The sequence below is a fragment of the Microcaecilia unicolor genome, chromosome 2 (assembly GCF_901765095.1).
Source record: "Microcaecilia unicolor chromosome 2, aMicUni1.1, whole genome shotgun sequence".
Classification (NCBI taxonomy): Eukaryota; Metazoa; Chordata; class Amphibia; order Gymnophiona; family Siphonopidae; genus Microcaecilia; species Microcaecilia unicolor.
The window spans coordinates 127,483,927-127,503,870 of record NC_044032.1 but is presented as its reverse complement, the minus strand read 5'-3'; the positions used below and the strand labels follow the sequence as shown (position 1 = coordinate 127,503,870).

The 19,944-nt window shown below is 38.1% G+C and overlaps 1 protein-coding gene across 2 annotated transcripts in view; it reads left to right on the top strand.

Moving 5' to 3' along the window:
* Positions 1–9,734, top strand: part of TNPO1 (transportin 1) — a 541,716-nt gene extending 531,982 nt beyond the window's left edge. For both annotated transcript variants that reach the window (XM_030193299.1, XM_030193300.1), the window contains exons 24-25: positions 2,989–3,131; positions 4,857–9,734. In XM_030193299.1, the coding sequence (XP_030049159.1) occupies positions 2,989–3,096 (108 nt within the window). In that variant the 3' untranslated portion in view covers positions 3,097–3,131; positions 4,857–9,734. The remainder of the gene's footprint in view (positions 1–2,988; positions 3,132–4,856) is intronic.
* The last annotated feature ends 10,210 nt before the right edge of the window (positions 9,735–19,944 follow it).

Sequence of the window (19,944 nt, the reverse complement as noted above, 5' to 3'; positions counted from 1 at the left end):
TAGAATTCAAACCAGAGGTTTCCACTGATCTTAGTCTATAGATCCAGCGTTGTTCACTCCGTTTTAAAGACTTCCCTCTATCACCCCCATGTATTGATGGTAACATCTACTCAGTCACTCAACACTGAAAATCCTCGAAAGTGTGTTTAAAACGTATACATTGAGGCATATTTTCAAAGCACTTTGGGAGGCTAAGTTCCATAGGTTTCTATGGAACTTTGGGAGGCTAAGTGCTTTGAAAATGAGCTTGAATGTGTTACCATCGGGGCTGTTGTACACTGATTCAAAATGCAGGAGCGATGCTCACTCAGTCTTGTACTTAATTTTCTGATGGGTTTGCCAATGTATAAGTTCCTACGTGGGCATTGCAAAGCGTATATAACAAAATTGGATTGACAATCCTTATATTGTCTAAGTTGGAAGCATTCACCATTAAGGGGATTTTCAAACTGTTGGCATTCTCTCATTATGCCACAAACTTTACATGAGCCACACTTCCAATGACCTAAATCCGAAGATGACACTCCTGTGTTTTAAGGTTCTTCAGTTGGGGTGGGAGGGGGGGGAGTAGTGGCTAATATTGTTCGAAAGAATTGGGACATTGTTCATTCCCACCCTTTGTTTGAGAAGCAGAGTTTGAGTGGCTTTTTCAAGGGGAGAAATCTTAAAAGAGGTTTTAAGTTCGGTATACCCATTTCTTAAATATAAGTACAAGATTGATTGAGTGAGCATCGCTCCTGCATGTTGAATCAACGTACAATAGCCCTGATGGTAACACATTGTATACATTTTAAACACACTTTTGAGGATTTTCAGTGTTAGGTGATTGAGCAGATGTTACCATCAGTATGTGGGGGTTAAAGAGGGAAGTCTTTAAAACAGAGTGAACAATGCTGGAACTATAGACTAGGATCAGTGGAAACCTCTGGTTTGAATTCTATGATAGAATGGGCTTTTTTTTTTTCTGTGTGTTTTTTCATCCCATGAGCTGATTCAGTGAAATACTTAGCATAATGTGACCTCATGTCTTGTTTGATTGGTGCACAGATATAGGGTGCCGCCAGAGACATGCTGAGGTCAGCAGGGAATGAAAATGGTGACGGTCAGTTAAAGGTTTGTAAGGAGCGTGCCAGTTTCTGATATCAAACCATAATCAAGTTTAGAAGAGAGAAATAGGATTTTATAATTTGTTTTCATTTTGTAGCACTGCATCCCTGAAGAAGCCTGAGGGTGAAACGTGCCCTGTTGGGAACAGATAAGTGCGCTGCATTCTACACACAAAGTTTATCTCGATGATTTTGAATATGTTTATATGATTATAAGTTAAATTAATAATAAAAGTTTTTGAAAGAGTTTTTGGCTAATGATCGACTGAGGTCTAGTGGATACAGCCTTCGCTGAACACTATGTGAGCATTCCACGGTCCGGTCCATAGGGTGCTGTATTACCACAGACTTCTGAGGCCTTTTCCCTTTCTTCCCTTTTGGTAAGGTAATACAATAGATGGTTTGGTATTAGCTTTAATATCCACTTTGGTTGGAGGAGTAATTATAAAAAAGCCATTTTTATATTCATAAAAAAAAGGCATTTATGCTCAAATTCTGAAAATGATTGTTTAGTTCTCCCTTCATGACTAGTGTAGGCCCCTCCTTTATGCTTATCCACTTAATCCAGTGGTAGTGAAAACCCTGTACAGGTTCCAAAGAACCAGCACAGTGATTCTGGTAACGTGCTGGCCACCTCAAAACTGATTTCCATTCCACAAAAGACTGTTTTCCCTCCATTCAGGCTCTGAATCTTTCCAACCTTAGCACAGAATGAGGGCATGCATTATTCCAACTTCAAGTCTCTGGCTTTGTAAGCATGGAAATTGACCAGTGCCTACTTGCGTCTTTTGGCCTGACACCTTGGTGGCAGTAAGTAAATTTTCCAAGAGGCGCATTTATGCTTTTTACTAGAAAAGGTTCTGAACCTCTTTTTAGTGTCCTTTAAAATATCAATGTGGGGTACAAATGCAATAAATAAATATAAAGTGTCTCTTCACTGTCTAAGAGATCGTTTGAAGTTTATGTAGTATAAAGTAAAGTAAATATTAAGATAAACTTTACAATGCAGCGTCTGGGGTCTATAGCTGCTTTTGAGGGATAATAGCTGAAACCAGCTACTATGTATATATTTATTTATTTATGCATTCTTGTATTCCACTGTTATCCAAAACCGAGTTTCGGTTCAAAGTGGCCTACAGTTTATATTTTAGGTAAGAATTGCAGTAGTGTTTTTCCGCTTCCATAGAGAGGACACCAATAGTCTGTGTGTTTTTCTTGTACTTCATATTTCAACTGTGAGCTTGCTCAATAAGAAAATCATTGTAAACTGCTCTTTGAAAGCTTGAAATAGGACCAGATCTCCAATTAACTGATTCCCTTCTGAAGCTTATTATACAAGGAGTTCAAGTAAGAACCAATTAAATAGCTCAGTCTCTGCCTCTCAATATAGCGCTTGATAGTAAAGGATTAGAATGTGTGTTTTCCTCATTAATTACAATTAATCCACCAAAGGAAAGCTCAAGATTGATTGTTTTTAAGAATATTTCATTATTTTTTGTGTCTCAACACAATCTAAATTACGGGAACCGCTGGTTTTAATCTAATTCCTTACTCTATTTCCCAGTTGGTACTTGAGTATTGCTATCCCAACACATGTCTGAATTACTATTTTTATTCAGTTGGACCTCAATGCTTCCAAGCTTGACTGGTCTCAAAGAGATCACACTTTGCTCAATGTTTAAATGAGCAGCCACGCTATTATTGGAGCTAATCTTATCATTGGACCATTTTCAAAAGGACCCACAGTTAATGTAAAAAAGAACCCAAAACCTAGGAGGAAAAACCATTAACCACAAGCCCTACGTCTGGCATGTAGATGGAAATGTGTAATCTGATTTTTCTATTTTTTATTTGCTTTTGAAATATTCTTGCTTGCATTTAGATTCTTCATGGATTTAAGAATCAAGTAGGGGATGAAAATTGGAGCCGTTTCTCTGACCAGTTTCCTCTTCCCCTGAAAGAACGGCTTGCAGCTTACTATGGAGTTTAACATTGTATGGTCTAGCTGCAATCCCATCATTAGGGGTAAGTTTTTAAACCGTTTGAGTAGAAGATGTTAAATGTATTTGGGGAGGGGGGGGTTCAAGCTAGTCCTGGAGTACTGCTATCAAGTTTGCAAATCTCTCGGGCATGTTCATTGTACATATCCTGAAAACCAAACTAGTCAGGGGGTATGGGTATTCCAGGACTAGCTTAAACTGTGATGAAAAATAACCCTCAAAGTACGGCCTGATGTGTGATTGATTTGGAGCTCCTTGCTACCATACCTTCACCACCCACCCTCTTTCCCCACCCAAATATTGGTTTTCCTCTCATTAACCATGTAAAAACATTTTTTTACATACTTTTTAAACTTACTCTTGCAGTAAAATATTTCTTGAGCAGCTGATGTTGTCATCATGCGATCAGCATAGTGCTTGCTCACATTCATAGCAATCAGTGTAACAGATGGATATATCTATGTATAAGTTTAAGTGTGTAAAACATGCAGAGGGGAAAAACATGGGGAGGTGGTATTCTTACATTATGTATTGTAGTACACTCTGTATTTTAATATGGTTTTTCCATTTGTAGCAGCATGTTCCACTTGTGACATTAGTGGGGAGGGGATGAAAGCAGTTTGGAAGACACCTTGTGTATTTGTCTTTATTGCCTTAAATAGGGTTGTGATATTTATAGGATGCAGTTGTATGTTGCAGAATGTTGGCAAATGCGCTATTCCAAAAGTTGCTGCCACTTTATCCCACTCCCTTTTATCATCACCTTCACCCGGAGCAAAACTGAAGCAGTATCCCAGTTTTCTCAGTTAAGACAAACATACTGGTTTAAATTCATACTTTAGAAAGCCAGAAAACGTGGACTACATGTAGAAGCATGTTAACCAAGATAAATTCAGTAGTTTAGATATGGCTTTAAATGGTTTGGGAGTGAAGGAGGGGGGTGTGGTCTGATGTGGTTTGAAATATTCCATCCTTTTGCTAGCTGCTTCAGGGTTTTATTGGTGTGTGTGTTGCCACCTCCCTGTCAATATTACACAGCCTCTATAACCTGTAGTAAAGCAATGGGGATTTGGGGGGAGGCTCATTTCTCATAAGATACTGACTCCAGAAGGACACAGACCCCTTTTACTTATTTCATGTGTTGGCAAAAATTAACAATGAGAAGTACATTTCACCATTTTTTAAATGGTTTTGCCTCTATTGATTTTTTTAAAGCATAGGCTCATACATAAATATGTTCAAAAGAAGATTCCCCAGCTAGCAAGAAATCAAACAAAAGCATTTTAATCCATCCAAAAATATGCTGGTTGCTGACAGCAGCAAAAATTAATGTACAGTACTTAAGTATTTCTCACTTATTCAGTGTTCTCTCGCCAAATAGTCTTTTATCTCAGCTCTGACTATCTCATTTTAAGCAATTACATTTGCAATACGACCCTTTAAAACCACTGATCTAAATAGATTTTAACACACACAATGAGTGGAAGAACGTGTGGGCACATCACTTCTCTTGTCCCTTCTCCAAATCTTTTGGCAACTTTTTACACCTTAGAAAACCAATATGCTTTTTTTTCTGATTACCTTATGAAATATCTTTCTTCCTTTTTTTCTTGCTTAATTGGGTAAAAAAGAGAGAATATAAATTCAGTAATTAAATATCAAGGTTTAGGTGCTGTTTGACTTAATGTTCTACTTTTGTGTTTTATCAAGATCTTGATGTAGCCCTAAACACTAACTTTTCTTCTTGTAGGTCCTTCAGTCTAGGAGACGACGAGGGAGCCTCTGCACCCAGGGAAAATGTTACCCTTTACTGGGGGGAAGGGTGAACCAGTAGGGAATACAGTACAATCCCAACCCTACTGGGAGGGGCGGGAGGGAGGTGTTGCCGTCACTGTATTAAGTCGATGTTGGGAAACGTTTTAACATCTGGAGCCTTTGTGGGTGGAAATCTGTCTTCTTACAACTCTGCACTGGATGTGAAGATGCAAAAGAGAATCAATTCACAAAACAGACATTCTGGAAAATAACTGGGAATTGTACTTAAAAAGAACTGCTAATTGAACTATAGGGATAAAGTGAGAGGGAAAATTCTTTAGCACATAATAAAGGAAACCGTAAGAATGGGGGTTACAAACAGTAAAAGGCATTATTTTAAAGCAAGGGTTTTCTTTGTGTCTTCCCTCTGATGGGATTTATAGGTATCTGCATGTTAATGAAGAACTATACAAATGAAGTTAGTACAGTTAAAATGCAACTTGCTACCCAAAGTAGAAGCAGGCACATGCAATCTGTAATGTAGATGTCCCAAAGTGTTGCAAAAATCAAATTAGAAATAAAAGCAACCAACAAGAGGCCAGTCTTTACCTTGTTTGGCATATCCAGCTAAAGATTTACATCTTAGTTCTACATTAATATATAGTGGAAATTATTTGATTGACATAGTTTATTAGACATTTAATTTCTAGACCAAGGCATCCTTGTTAATATGCAGTACAGGGTTTGGGCATGTGTTCAGGCTCATAGCGGTTGAAAGTAACAAAAGTTAGTTGGGTAAGTAAGTAAGCATGCTTGCATCACGGAGTGAGATTGGTATTCATGTTACCTATGTTCCGCCAGTTTTGTGTTGCAGTTTACCAATTACTATAGCCCTGCATTAAAATACCTTTTAAGTTACTATGGATTTTATTTTAAGACTATAGATATATAGTACTGTAGATACAGTTAGGCCTTAACATCTTTTTAGGATCTGTTAGAAATAAGATTGATATTGTATTGTGTGTAACCTGCACAATGTGGAAAGCTGGTATACCTGTTCAAAATCTTTGCCTCTGTGCTGTCAATGTGATGTGCTTTCTGCATGGTTATATACTATTGGATTTTATCAAGACCTCTCAGACGAAGTTAGAAGGTAAAGATCAGTTAAAAGGCTGCTTAAATGTTAGTTGGCAGGTAAGGACAATTGTAGAAGATGACAACAAGATTGATATATTTCAGTGTTTAATCCCACTCAACATTTGCATTCTGTGCTTCTTTTTTGTTCAAAGCATGATCTTAAGAGTTGCTAATGGATGTACAGCAGGGTACCTACACTGTATTGGCACATGTTGGTGGCCCTTTGTGCCCTTTCTTCTATGCACACGGGTGCAAGTAAAAAGCTACAAAATGAGTTAGTTTGGATCCCTCTTCATTTCATTTGTTTAGTTTTTCTGTTGCTTTCTCTTTGTATTCCTGTGAATAAATCCATGTTAATTTAACCTTTTACTTTTCCTTCCATGTGTATTTTCTTATGTACTATGAATGTGAAACCCTAACTGGTACACTTGATTTTGTGTCCACATGAACCATGCAAGTTTTTAATTTAGATTGCCTGAAAATTATCCCATGATGAGAGAGGAAAATGGAGAGAACAGAACTCTGCTGGTCAGAAGTGATGTTTTCCCATTATTCCAATGCTGCATATTTAACATGAGAAGCAAATTAAGCCATAACCCCATTATTTTAGCATTCTACATTTCTCACCTTTTGCTTTACAGAATAAGTACTGAGTAAGAAGCTTTATAAAAAAGGAAAAAAACCTTTTCTCTGCATGGTTTTATTCTTCAAAAATTGAACTATATAACCATTGCAGTGATCTTCTGAGCCATACATGAGAATTTTAATTTGTGGCATGTGTTTAAAATGCATGCAAAGTTTCATACATTCCTACTTACTTTGCCTTTTTCTAACTAGATGGGTGGTGGATTTTAGCATGCATAAATGTAGTTAAAGCTGGCAGTAAGAGAGGGTCATTTTTATTAAATCTTATCCAAAGGGTATATGACATTTGCTTTCAAATCTCTGTTCAGTTTCATTAATTAGTACTCAAGCTGGCAATTACTGCCCAAGTCAATATTTGGGGAAGGGGAGAGTGCTTCTTAGGTGGTCATTTTCTAAATAAAGCAAAATTATAAATTGCTAATAGCTTTTGATAAAAGGATATTGACTAATACGTTAATTTCTCTGTAGGTAAAGACACTGGGAAAAGTTTCTCATTGAAATGACTTGCAGTATATGGGTAGAATGTTGTAAGGGGTTAATGGTCATGATTATAGTGCAGTGTTAACTCAAGTCTAGCTAGTTTATTTAAACTGATAGTTACAAGAAGGCACACTGAGTCAATTTTTAAAGAATTCCCCATCAAATCCTTCTGTGTATTTATCCAAATATTTGTATATAAGTTTGTAATTTGTTTAAGTGGGGGCTAATTGACATAGTTAAATTCAGAAAGCAGTAACTTCATTCAAAATACAGTGCAAAGTAAATTAATGCTGTCTGAGAATACACTGAATTTTGACATCTTTGATTTCTTTTGAAAAATAGCTTTATGCACAGTGCAACAAGGCTGTGCTATTTGTCTAATCAAATTTGAACAAGCATTCTGATTCAGCATTAATAGTTGCAATAGGTTAAGTGCATCATGGGATATACAAAGTGTCTTAACTCTTGTGGTATAGTCTTGACAGTTTTGAATGTTGACTGAATGTGTTTAGAATTGTGTGTGTTGTCTTGTTACATTCCAGTGTTTCTGTCTCTTGGCATGCTAAATGCACGGCTTAGTTTGTCTGCTCCTTACACACTGAATAAAGTGCTGTTAGTGTGCTCAACTACAGAAATAGCCGCTGCTAAGTGATGTAGATTTTCTACTTGAATATTTGTATGTTGTAGGAACCTCAGGAGGTCTGTGTTTACTGTTTTTTTTTTTTGTTGTTGTTGTTGTTTTTTTAATATGCCTTCATTTTCCTGTTTGAGCTTCCCTCTTTGAAGGATTCTAACAAGAACAAAAACTGCCAATCAACCTAAGTTGGTAACAGAAAGTATAGTTAAACAATTTGAATGTATCTTTGGCAGTTCAAGGGACATTTTATTACTATTTGTAAAATGAAAGTTTGCCATATTCATTTTACTTATGCACCAGGAGAGAAGTCTGTTCATTTTTGCTATGTAGTGTTTAATTCAGTTGAGTTTATTTTGGAATGAATATGGGGGTTGCTTATTTGGATATAAATACAAGACAACTGAGAATTTGATTTATTGGTGCTTTTTCACTTAGTTTGAAGATCTGATTACCTCATCTGAGAAAACTGAATCTAAAATTAATATCAAAAATTCTGTGATGTAAAAGTAAAATTAGGGTCTTTCTAGCATCCAGCATGAACTGGGCAGACTCTTCTCCTGCAGCCATCTGTGTACCTAAGCTGCATATACTGTGAGACAGAATCATACTTCAAGTGGCTCTCCTGAAATATTGCCCTGCTAGCAGATATAAAATACTCAGATACACCATAGTTTATCTCAGGTGACTAAACTTGTGTGTACCCTCTCCAGACCCTTTATTGTGTTCAAAACACATGCTTATAAAGCATGTGTAATTTCCATTTTTAGGATGTATTTTCATATTTTTTTAGTATATCTTAAAAGCTTATGTCAAATAAAATGTTCACTGTGGAATACTTTTTGCATCATATTAAAGAACTATTTTATTCATATTGAATGTATTATTAAATCGATGCAAAAATGCTCTTCCCTAGAGAAGATTATGTACACATTATTACAGCGTGAGTTTTCCCTTTAAAATATGCTTTTTTTAAAAAAAAAAGATATTAACTACTAGTTCTTTTGAAAAATAGCTATGTAATGTAGTACTAAGTGGCTATGAACACCTTACGTGCTAAGCAGAAGTTGTAAAACTTACTGATAATCTATTCTGTGTTCTGGTAGGAAGGTGTGCATGGGTGTTTAGTAGTTCTATGTTCAGATCTTGTGGATTCTGTATTAAATGTGCTGTTTCATTTTGCATGACGTTACTGACTGGACATATTTGCATAAGAAACATTACAATTTAGTTATTTTGGCACATCAGAAGGAAAGGTTCTTGCCATAGCTATTTATGTGGACACTCCATGTTTCATTTACCATAATACTAGTGCAGGTTTCTGTTCCTTCTGCTTATCTGCTGAGCAAGTCTATTTTGAGTCACATTAGAAAACCACAGGATGGTGCACTGTGACCTGTTTTGTAAGTTAAGTGAAAACAAATAGACTTTACAAGAATCTGATGTTATTTCAGGGGGAGATGGCAGATTAAAGATACTCCCATGATCTGTGTGCTGGACCATGTATTTCTGAGCAAGCTAAGCCTGCTTTTAAACCAGCAGTTAGGGAATACTAATAAAGATTTAGGTGCCACACTTTGCCTCCATTTTTTTCATACTGTACACATCTTTCTTTGATGCCAAGTTGACAGGTTTAATCTTTAAATATAGGGTTAGTTTCTCTACAGATTGGGGGGGGGGGGGGTAATAGCAACATTGGAATAGATAGCCATTATTGATTTTGTAAAAAAAAAAAAAGAGAAAATGTTTTTAAATCTTGCACTGTGATTACACACTATTGCATAATTGGTTTATGCAGCAACAGGAAGCTAACTTAGCTGAGGCATGTTGCCAGGAGAAATGGGTAGAACTTTCTAAGCCACTGAAACTTTTGAATTCTGACCCTGTTTTTACATAGGATACAGTGGTATGGCAGCTTAGAATCTTCCAAAAATGATTTCTCTTTCTGCTGACAACTTAGGTTGGGTGAGGTTTTTTTTTTTGTTTTTTTGCTCGGAAGCTTTAATTCTAATGTTTCTTTACCTGCCACAATGTTAGAATGTTTCCGTCAAACATGTATTTCTACAACCTCTCAAGCCGTATAAATAGTGATATTTCTTGAAGTCTGCCTCTGTGCTAACAAAACTTCATTTTAATAGAATATGGTTTTAATTTTTGATAAGCTGCTGAATTTTAAATAGATTTTTGGGGCCACCAAATATTTTGGATCATGCAGAGAATATATATTGTACTGTAGTAATTTTGTATTTACATTTGTATGATGTGACATAATAGATGTGAATGTTAATCACTGCTTGACTATGTTAATAAAGTTGTTTAAATACATTGTCATTGTGAATTTTTTGATGAAATGAAAATTTTGCATAATAAATGGAATTTTGACATCGGGGCCATGGTTCATTTGAAAGCTTAGAAGTTTGTGAAGAACACTTCTAATATGTGTGATTTTGTTGTGTATAGTAATTTCAAAATAACTTTGCTACTTTAATGGGGTTTCTGTATTTAATGTATGAATCTCTTTAATAGTGCATCTAGCAAGAACATGAATTCAGATTTAGGAGGCTAGATACTAAAAAATCTCACACTTTCTGCATCTTAATTTACCATCAGTACCACAAATCAAAAACTGTAGTTTATGAATAGCACAACTTACAATCAGTCTTGCAAGCAGCATTATTGTGGCCTGATTCTCCTGGTGAGCTTCCTTAAAGGAGCCAATATATTGGTAATAGAAGCGCAGACACCCCCCCCCCCCCACCCCCGAAAAACACTTTTGAGACCTCCAGTCCAAACTCCCCCTAGACCTCCCTCTCCCTCGATCTTGCTTGCCAGTCTTTGGTATTTAGGGGAACATGGCAGGAATGATCAATGTTCCCCAGTTGCTCTGGTTTCAAAATAGTCCTCTCAACCCCTACCATAAGACTACCACTAGGAGTTGAGAGAGAGCATTTTGAAACCAGATGCAGATGAGCTGGTACACATTAGAACCTCCTGTCCTGTTCCACTAGACACCAGGAATTGGCAAAGGAGATTGGGGGAGGAGGGGTTTAACTGGCATTTTTTAAAATGATTTTGGGGTGGGGGAAGGGAGTTCATGTTAATGCCAGCTCAGTTGCTGTATTTTTTCCACAAATAACACAGGTTTCAAAGTTCAATGCAAGCCGCATTATTCAGTTTGCAAAATGATGTGCTTTACATCGCATTATGTAATACACATTGATGTAAACCAAAATGCATTGTGGTAAAATAAACATGGTTTTGCTAATTAAATGTGCCTTAAGACAAATACCTTGCATTATTCCCTTAGTGCCTATAATAACTACCCCCTTACTTTCCTCAAAGTATTAAATAGATGCTTAGAGATTCTCCAAGAATATCAATATTGGATTGCATGCATATAATTTCTTTAATTTGCAATATTAAAAAAAAACACACACACAATATTTATTTATTTTGTATGCTAGTGGTTGGAATTCCTAAATAACATTGGAATTGTTTTCCCATATCCATATACTACTACATTTCATTTATATAGGGTCATTCCATGTCAGTTCAACCAAAATTTGGAAACATCCCCACCTCACCATTTCAGAAATTGATAGTAATCTACCAGAATGGAGGCAAATATGGACAATGAAAAACTGCAAACTTTCAGACAGGTATCAGCTTTTTATTTAACAGGAGGTTGGGCACATTTTAGGTCTTACTAACTCTCATTAAGTGGCCTACAACTGCGAAATTTGCACCACGTATTCAGAATTTTGTGTAGATTCAGAAACTGCCATTGATTTTGATCTGCAACACGTGGAAACATATTTTCAAAACACTTACAAAGTTACATAGAGGGGCATTTTTTATATAACATCTAAGGCCGACTTTGGATGTTTTGCACAAAATGTCCAAAATCCAAATAGGAAAGGTCATTTTCAAAAAGAAAAATGTCTTTTTCCAAAAATACTGTTTCAAACAAGGTTTTGTGCTTTGGATGTTTTCTATTTGGGGGGGGGGGGGGGGGGGGGGGGACACAATTGCAAAATCATTCATGCCATTGGGATGTAGGAGGAGCCAGCATTTTTAGTAGACTAGTCCCCCAGACATCCTTGGAGAGCAATGGGATGCCCTAGAGGGCACTTCTGTGCACTTCATGAACATTTTGTCAGGTGCATATCTCACCTTTGTTCCCTTGTCCCTTATGCCTCCAAAACACTACTGTACTCCACTACAATAGCCCTTATATAGGTGATGGGGGCACCTACAGTTGGGTTTTGGTGACTTTGCTGTTCTAATATTCCTGACTTTAACCTCTAAGGCTTTCAGTGAGGCTGGTAAAAGTCATATTTTTATTCACATTTTTTTTGGGGGGGGGGGGGGGTAAACAGGTCTGGACCAAAATGTCTTAGTTTTAGTCCTGTTTTCTGTTATGGCTGTAAAATGTCCTAAGTGTTAGGCACGCCCTAATTATGCTTTCAAATGCCCTTGACCACACCCCTTGTGATTTGGATGCAATGCAGATGCATAGATAAATGTCTGCAAAATAGGGTTTGAAAATACCAGTTGCACATTTTTAGAAGAAAAACACCCAAATGATGCTTTATGACACTTGGACGTTTTTCTCTTTTGAAAATGAGCCCCATGGTAACCTATGGAACTTTGTAAATCTAAGTGCTTTGAAAATGAGCCCCATGATTTCTGAGATTGAATAAACTCCCATTGTTGATAATTAATCTTGTGTAACAAAATGTCATTTTCAGGAAACCACTGTGCTAAATATGTTAAAGAAAAAGCTTTCATATTTTATCTGTTAGTAGCATTGGTTAAAAAAGCAATATGTATTGTGTGGCTGGAAGCTATAGGTTTTCCCTGATATGCCTCACTGAAAATTGTCATATTCTGAAAGTGAGTCCATTTTGGAGGCAGTTTTCCTCATGTGAGACAGGTAGTACAAAAATTAGTATTGCATCATCAGAAGGTGCAAGAAAAATCCTTTCATTTGATGCCAGTTTCATTTTGCTTCTCCCAAGCTATCCATAACAAAGATAATAGCAAAAATTCAACATTCTGAACAACAGTCATCAGCAGTATCTTTGGAGACAGGTTTAAAGTGTTCAACTTTAAAAGCTGTGTAAGGTTTAACAAAAATAAAAATCTCATTTCCCTTGTTCAGATGGTACTGATGACCAGTTGCAAGTTCCATGTTGGTTCCCAAATACCAATCCCATCATGAAGAGCAACATATTGCCCACACTTGTTACTGTAGAGAAATGCCACTCTTTTCTTTCACTATTACTGTTGCGGCATCTGCAGATATTCTGCCAATTTTGAGCTCACTTTTTTTTGTTTGAGTGGGATGAAGCTGTGGTGGCCTCTTGTGCCAGGTATTGTTTTTGCAGTTGCAGATCAATTTTCCAACATTGGCAGAAGAAACGAAAAGGAATTTTATATTCATTATTCTTCTTTGCCCAATTGAACAGATCAGGAGTCAAAATATGCTGACTTGTTGGCATTTTGTAGACCATTTCATGTGGCAAGATGCTTCACAGTGCCACTGATGCCGTCACACACACTTTCTATGGCTTGTAAAAAAAAATGCCATTTTGCTGCAGAGTTAAATCTTGGCATGTGCACAGATTTGTAATTCTTGTACTGAGCTACACTACCATCACTGAAGTATTTAATGTATGTAATATTACGTAGCATCTCTTTCAGATGTTGAATGCTTTCTGAAATGCATACAAAACGGACTGTGTTCGACATGTGGTAAATAGCAATAGAATGTTTTCCCAGTAAAACCCCTAAATAGAATCCTGCACAACAAATGAGCAGCTCTTGGAGCAGTCTAGTAGAATTAAGGCTGTATCTCCTTTCAAATTTTCTTTACTGCTTGAGAAAGGCAGCTTGAGTTGCAGCTGTATAGTGATGCACAGAGATATCGTCGATCTGGTTGCAGAGTATGTTGATGAAGTTCTCAACAGTCACTTGTGAATAATGTGCAATCTGTGTGACCCCACTGCTTGAATGAGATTTCATCGCTTTCTTCTGAGTTGAAGCACTATGCAACGAAGTAGATAACTATGGAGAGATGCTTTGCCTGGAGAGTTCTGGCACTGATGACCCATACAGTCTTGTGTTTCTATATCACATACAATTAAAGACATCAGCAATTTGTAGTCTGTTTTATTGATGGCTGACAACAGTAGTTTGACATTTTGGTGAATCTGTCAAACATACACTGAATGAGCTTCTTTAGTGGCAACAGTAATGCACTAAGGTGATCGCAATTCACAAAATTTAGGAATTCCAATCTTGTGCATTCCGTTCGTCTTCTGTTTAGATATTTTGTATAGTTTATGAAGATTTGCTAGGAGCAGTCTTTTCTGCTTGTGGATGCACTCGCTACAAACACTTATTTTCCAGGGCAGATGTGGGAAATATCCTCATAAAATACTGCTACTTTAGACATCACTTCAGGTGACAGTTCTTTGCCTTTACTGCATTTAAGCTCAGCCATGAAACCAGTAGTTTTCCATAGCTTTTGAGCTTTAACTATATGTTTCAAAACTAATTCTACAAGTTTGCTCTTTTGTCAGTATCTGAATCTTCCTGTTTTTTTTAGGGGACTTAGCAACTATCCTTCATGTTTTTAATTATGTCATCCCAGATCAGAACATTTTCCCCAAGATTCTATATAGGGCGCCTAGAGTTCCATGCTGAAATCCAAGCAGATTCTGTACCAACGTGTAATGTCGCTTAAAAAGCCAATAATGTTGTTAACAGCACTTTTAATGCATGCAGCCAAAAAGGGGCTTGGTTATGGGTGAAGAAATGGGCATTTCATGGGCGTTCCAAAATTTATTTATGTTCACTGTTACAGAATACAGCCCAGTGCACGTAAATCTACATGCAGGGATTTATACCATGTTTTCATTGGCAAAGAGGGCACCAGAACCCTATGGAAACAATCCAGGCAAAATAAAAGTAGCGATGGACGAATGGTCTTCTAGTAGAATACAAGGGGCACACTTAAATGAATAAAAATGTCTTTATTCATTCAAATATTCCCTGACTTGGCCAGGGATACTCAGAAAAGACGGAAAGAATTTCTTCAGCTTAAATCTAGAGTGCTTAATTTGAGTGGAACTTTTCTGCTTAGATACCCTTGTCGCTGTATGATAGTATATGATTCCTCAAATTATCTTTTCTTTGACCCCAGTAAAGTTACTTGAATTTATTTGTAGCAAAGAGCGAGCTCCTAATACCTGAATAATATACACTATGTACTGGCTGCGTTCAAAATGTATGCTTCTGTTCTAGCATTGTTTTGCTAATCTTTTTTATTTCTTATTTTATTGATTAATTTCTTTGTACTTGGATCATGTTGGGGACTAATTATTGGATAATTTACCTTTGTTTATTGGTGTATTTGCAAATTTCTATATTTCCATATATTTATGTTTAATGCATGACACATGAATGTAAAATTGAAACTTATAAAGAATTAAAAAAAAATGTCTTTACTGGCAAATAATATCAGGATTCTATAGGAGCAGATTATCAAGGGACTTGACATGGGCCCGTGTTTCAGCGCCAACGAGTCTGCATTAGGAGTCAAAATCTTATGAGAATCCTGCTTTGGTAAGAGTGCTGACTCGACTAGTAGGCATTGTGCACTGCTGCATGTCAAGCAATAAGGGTTTTAATGTACTTGTGATTCACACATTTGTTGCTACATTTTGGTGACAGGTGTAAGTGCGTTTGCATAGTTTTAGGTGCTGTAATTCCCACCTAGTCGTATTCTATGTGCTGCGCCCTAAATCTAGGCACTGGTTATAGGCACTTGGGCGGAAACATTTACCACATGGATTTTTTAGGCACCATATATAGAATCCCCTTCTTTTTGCAATTTTGTGCCGACTCTGGTTGTAGATCCTCTTTTTCAACGTCCAGTGCGCAAGCAAATTTTGTCTTCAAAGTTTCTTTTGTTGGCTCACGTTTTCTTTTGCCATAGCAAACATGGTATCTTCTGCTTACTCTTCCAGGTTTCATACAAAGAGCAGTCTCTTCAGATTTTCTTTGTTCTTCATATTCTGATACAGTACCACTGTCGCCCGAATAATTTGCTGCAGAAGCTAGTGTTAAACATGGGGACAAAGGTTCTAGCCAGGTTTAATTTCTTGTTGACATCTGTTGCTGTAAGAAATTTTCCTAGCAAGATCCTTAGATACTGTTCTCAGAGCACCCTTTACTTATAGTAGCATGAACTGCAAGTGGATCAGCGTGCCTGAATTCATACTTGTCCAAGTAAACTTTTTTGTGATAGTAGTATAATGTGCCTTCTAGTCCACTGATTCTTGCAAATAGTAGATCCTTCTCAGTCTTAGTTAAAGAAGACAGACTGACCAGACCGGCCTTCCTGCAGTAAGTTTTCTGGAGACAACTGTCCTCACAATAAATTCCAACAGAGCAAGACCCTAATTTGTCAGCCTTATTGTCACTACAGAGCCAAAGAGTGTAAAAAAATCACATAAAATTTGTTTAAAAAAATTGTCCAGAGATCACTTGTATAACAAATCACTGAACAGTGTCAATATGGAGTCTTAACTGAAAAGTAATCATGTGACATGTGTCCATGCTCAGTCAAATAAATCTGCCAAGCATCTCATTGGTCAGAATTTCATATTTGCTAGAATTTTGTTGGCTTGACCTATTTGCCAAACCAAATGCAAAGACTCTAGTAATTTTTTTACCCATGGTTTCTCTGTTTGTAACATTGATTTACCTTTAGAAACATGAAATAGCAAACCTGGCAATTTAGAAGTTACCGAGCCTGTAGACAGATCTGTACAACTTAGACAAACTAATTGTGGTCCTTTTGTGCAAAAGGTTGTCTGAGAGAACTTGACTGATTTATATATATTTTTTTTTTAACTAAGTTATGATTATCATAAAATTGCATCTAAACATTATATAAAAACAACTTCACTTAATTCAAGCAACCAATAAGGGAAAGGGGATGGGACTTGATATACTGCTTTTCTGTGGTTGCAAACAAAGTGGTTTACATATTATATGCAGGTACTTATTTTGTACTCCTGGGGCAATGGAGGCTTAAGTGACTTGCCCAGAGTTGCAAGGAGCTGCAGTGGGACTTGAACCCAGTTCCCCTAGTTCTCAGGCCACTGCACTGCTACTCTTCCACTCCACAATACTATAACTTTTACAGTTACTCGTGATGCACATATACTTCTATGAGATGATTTTTGGCTCTTAAGATTAAACATATAAATCCTGAGCGAAACAAAATTAAACTGGCATCAAACGGAAGGGGATTTTTTTTGCACTTTCAAATGATGTAAAGCTTGTTTTTGTATGACGTGTCCCATGTGACAAATTGCCTCCAAAGTGGACTCACAGTATGACATTTTCAGGTGAGGCATATCAGAAAAACTATAGCTTCCAGCTCATTTTAACCAGTTCTTCTAACAGATAAGATATGAAAGTTTTTCCTTCTTTGGCACAGCGTTTGCTGAAGTGGCATTTTACTACTACTACTACTTAACATTTCTAGAGCGCTACTAGGGTTACGCAGCGCTGTACAAAATAAACAAAGAAGGACGGTCCCTGCTCAAAGGAGCTTACAAATCTAAAGAATGAAATGTCAAGTTTGGGGCAGTCTAGCTTTCCTGTGTAGAGGTTAGTTGCCGAAAGCGACATTGAAGAGGTGGGCTTTAAGCAGAGATTTGAAGATGGGCAGGGAGAGGGCCTGGCGTATGGGCTCGGGGAGTTTGTTCCACGCGTGTGGTGAGGCAAGGCAGAAAGGGCGGAGCCTGGAGTTGGCGGTGGTGGAGAAGGGTACTGAAAGGAGGGATTTGTCTTGAGAGCGGAGGTTACGGGTAGGAACGTAAGGGGGGATGAGGGTAGAGAGGTAAGGAGGGGCAGCAGATCGAGTACATTTGTAGGTTAGTAGCAGAAGCTTGAATTGAATGCGGTACCTGATCGGAAGCCAATGAAGTGACTTGCGGAGAGGGGTGATAGAGTGTATTGGTTCAGGAGGAATATAAGACGTGCAGCAGAGTTCTGAACGACTGAAGGGGGGATAGGTGGCTAAGTGGGAGACCAGTGAGGAGTAGGTTGCAGTAGTCAATGCGAGAGGTAACAAGAGAGTGGATGAGAGTACGGGTGGTGTGCTCAGAGAGGAAAGGGCGGATTTTGCTAATGTTATAGAGGAAGAAGCGACAGGTCTTGGCTATCTGCTGGATCTGCGCAGAGAAGAAGAGGGAGGAGTCGAAGATGACACCGAGGTTGCGGGCAGATGAGACGGGGACGATGAGGGTGTTATCAACCGAAATAGAGAGTGGAGGTAGAGGAAAAGTGGGTTTGGGTGGGAAGACAAGAAGTTCGGTCTTGGCCATGTTCAGTTGCAGGTGGCGGTTGGACATCCAGGCAGCAATGTCGGATAAGCAGGCCGATACTTTGGCCTGGGTTTCCGCAGTGATGTCAGGTGTGGAGAGATAAAGCTGGGTGTCGTCAGCATAAAGATGGTACTGGAAGCCATGAAACGAGATCAGGGAGCCCAGGGAAGAGGTGTAGATAGAGAAAAGAAGGGGTCCAAGGACAGAACCCTGAGAGACTTCGACAGAGAGCGGTATAGGGGTGGAGGAAGAACCATGAGAATGTACTCTGAAGGTACGATGGGAGAGATAAGAGGAGAACCAGGAGATGACAGAGCCCTGAAACCCAAAAGAGGACAGTGTGTCAAGAAGTAAGTTGTGATTGACAGTGTCAAAAGCGGCGGATAAGTCAAGGAGAATGAGGATGGAGTAATGACCTTTGGATTTGGCGAGGAACAGGTCATTACAGACTTTGGATAGTGCCGTTTCTGTCGAGTGAAGTGGGCGAAGCCAGATTGAAGTGGATCGAGGATGGTATGAGAGGCGAGAAAATCAGTGCAACGGCTGTGAACGGCGCGTTCAAGTATTTTGGAGAGGAAGGATAGGAGGGAGATGGGGCAGTAGTTGGAGGGACAGGTGGGGTCGTGAAGGTTTTTTGAGGAGAGGTGTGACAACAGCATGCTTGAAGGTGTCAGGGACAGTAGCGGGGAGAGAGAGAGGTGAGGATATGACAGAATGGGGGGGTGATAGTAGGAGAGATGGTGATAAGTAAGTTGGTGGGGATGGGGTCTGAGGAAGCAGGTGGTGGATTTTTCGAGGAGGAGAGAAGATGGGCGGTTTCCTCTTCGGTGATATCAGGAAAAGAGGAGAAGGAGGCCTGGGTTGATTGGTTGAGGGAGTGGGTGATAGGATGAAGAGGAGGAGAAGGTTTAGTGGTGAATTCTAGGTTGATCTTCTAGACCTTGTCGCGGAAGTAGTCAGCTAGTGATTGAGGAGAGAGTGAGGGGGGGTGGGAGCAGAGGGCACTTTGTTACGATAGACTGAATAAAATTCCATTGTTGACAGATATCTCAGAAACCATGGGTGTCCCAGTTGAAAGTGGTTTGCAATTTCTGAATCTACACAAATTTCTGAATAAGTGTTGCAAATTTCACATTTGTAGGACACTTCATGGAAGAGTTCTGAAATTTTGCAGTTTTCCATCTGATATATTGGTCTCAGTTCTGGTAGATTATTATCAGTTTCTGAAATGGTGAAGTGGGGACCATTTTACTTGGAATGACCTATAGATAAAATAATTTGTATAGTATTTGTATCTAAACAACAGGCCTATTATAATTTGAATTAAACATTTAATAAAGATTGATAATTAAATACAACGGTTGTTGAAGATAATGTATGATAGACAAACTGCAACCAATTATTGAGTATATACCTAGAATATAACTTTGTTTAAAAACAGGCCTAGAAAACTTTCTTTGAAGGAGCCAGCTCAGAAACTTGGGAGCCAGTGGCTGAGACCTTTTACCAGCAAGCAAAAAAGTGAGGCACAAAAGAAAGGGAGTTCAAGGTATCCAGTAAAAGGCTATATTTATTACAAATAGATCATCCAACAAGTGGTCAATGCTTCCTCAATAAACATACATAACTCGACACAGGCTGTGTTTTGTCAATGGTGCCTGCATCAGAAGTCCACGTGCACTACAACAATGAACCATCAAAAAATACATAAACAATAAAAACTTAGATATATATATGCTAAAAATTCTTTCTCCGAGGACAAGCAGGCTGCTTGTTCT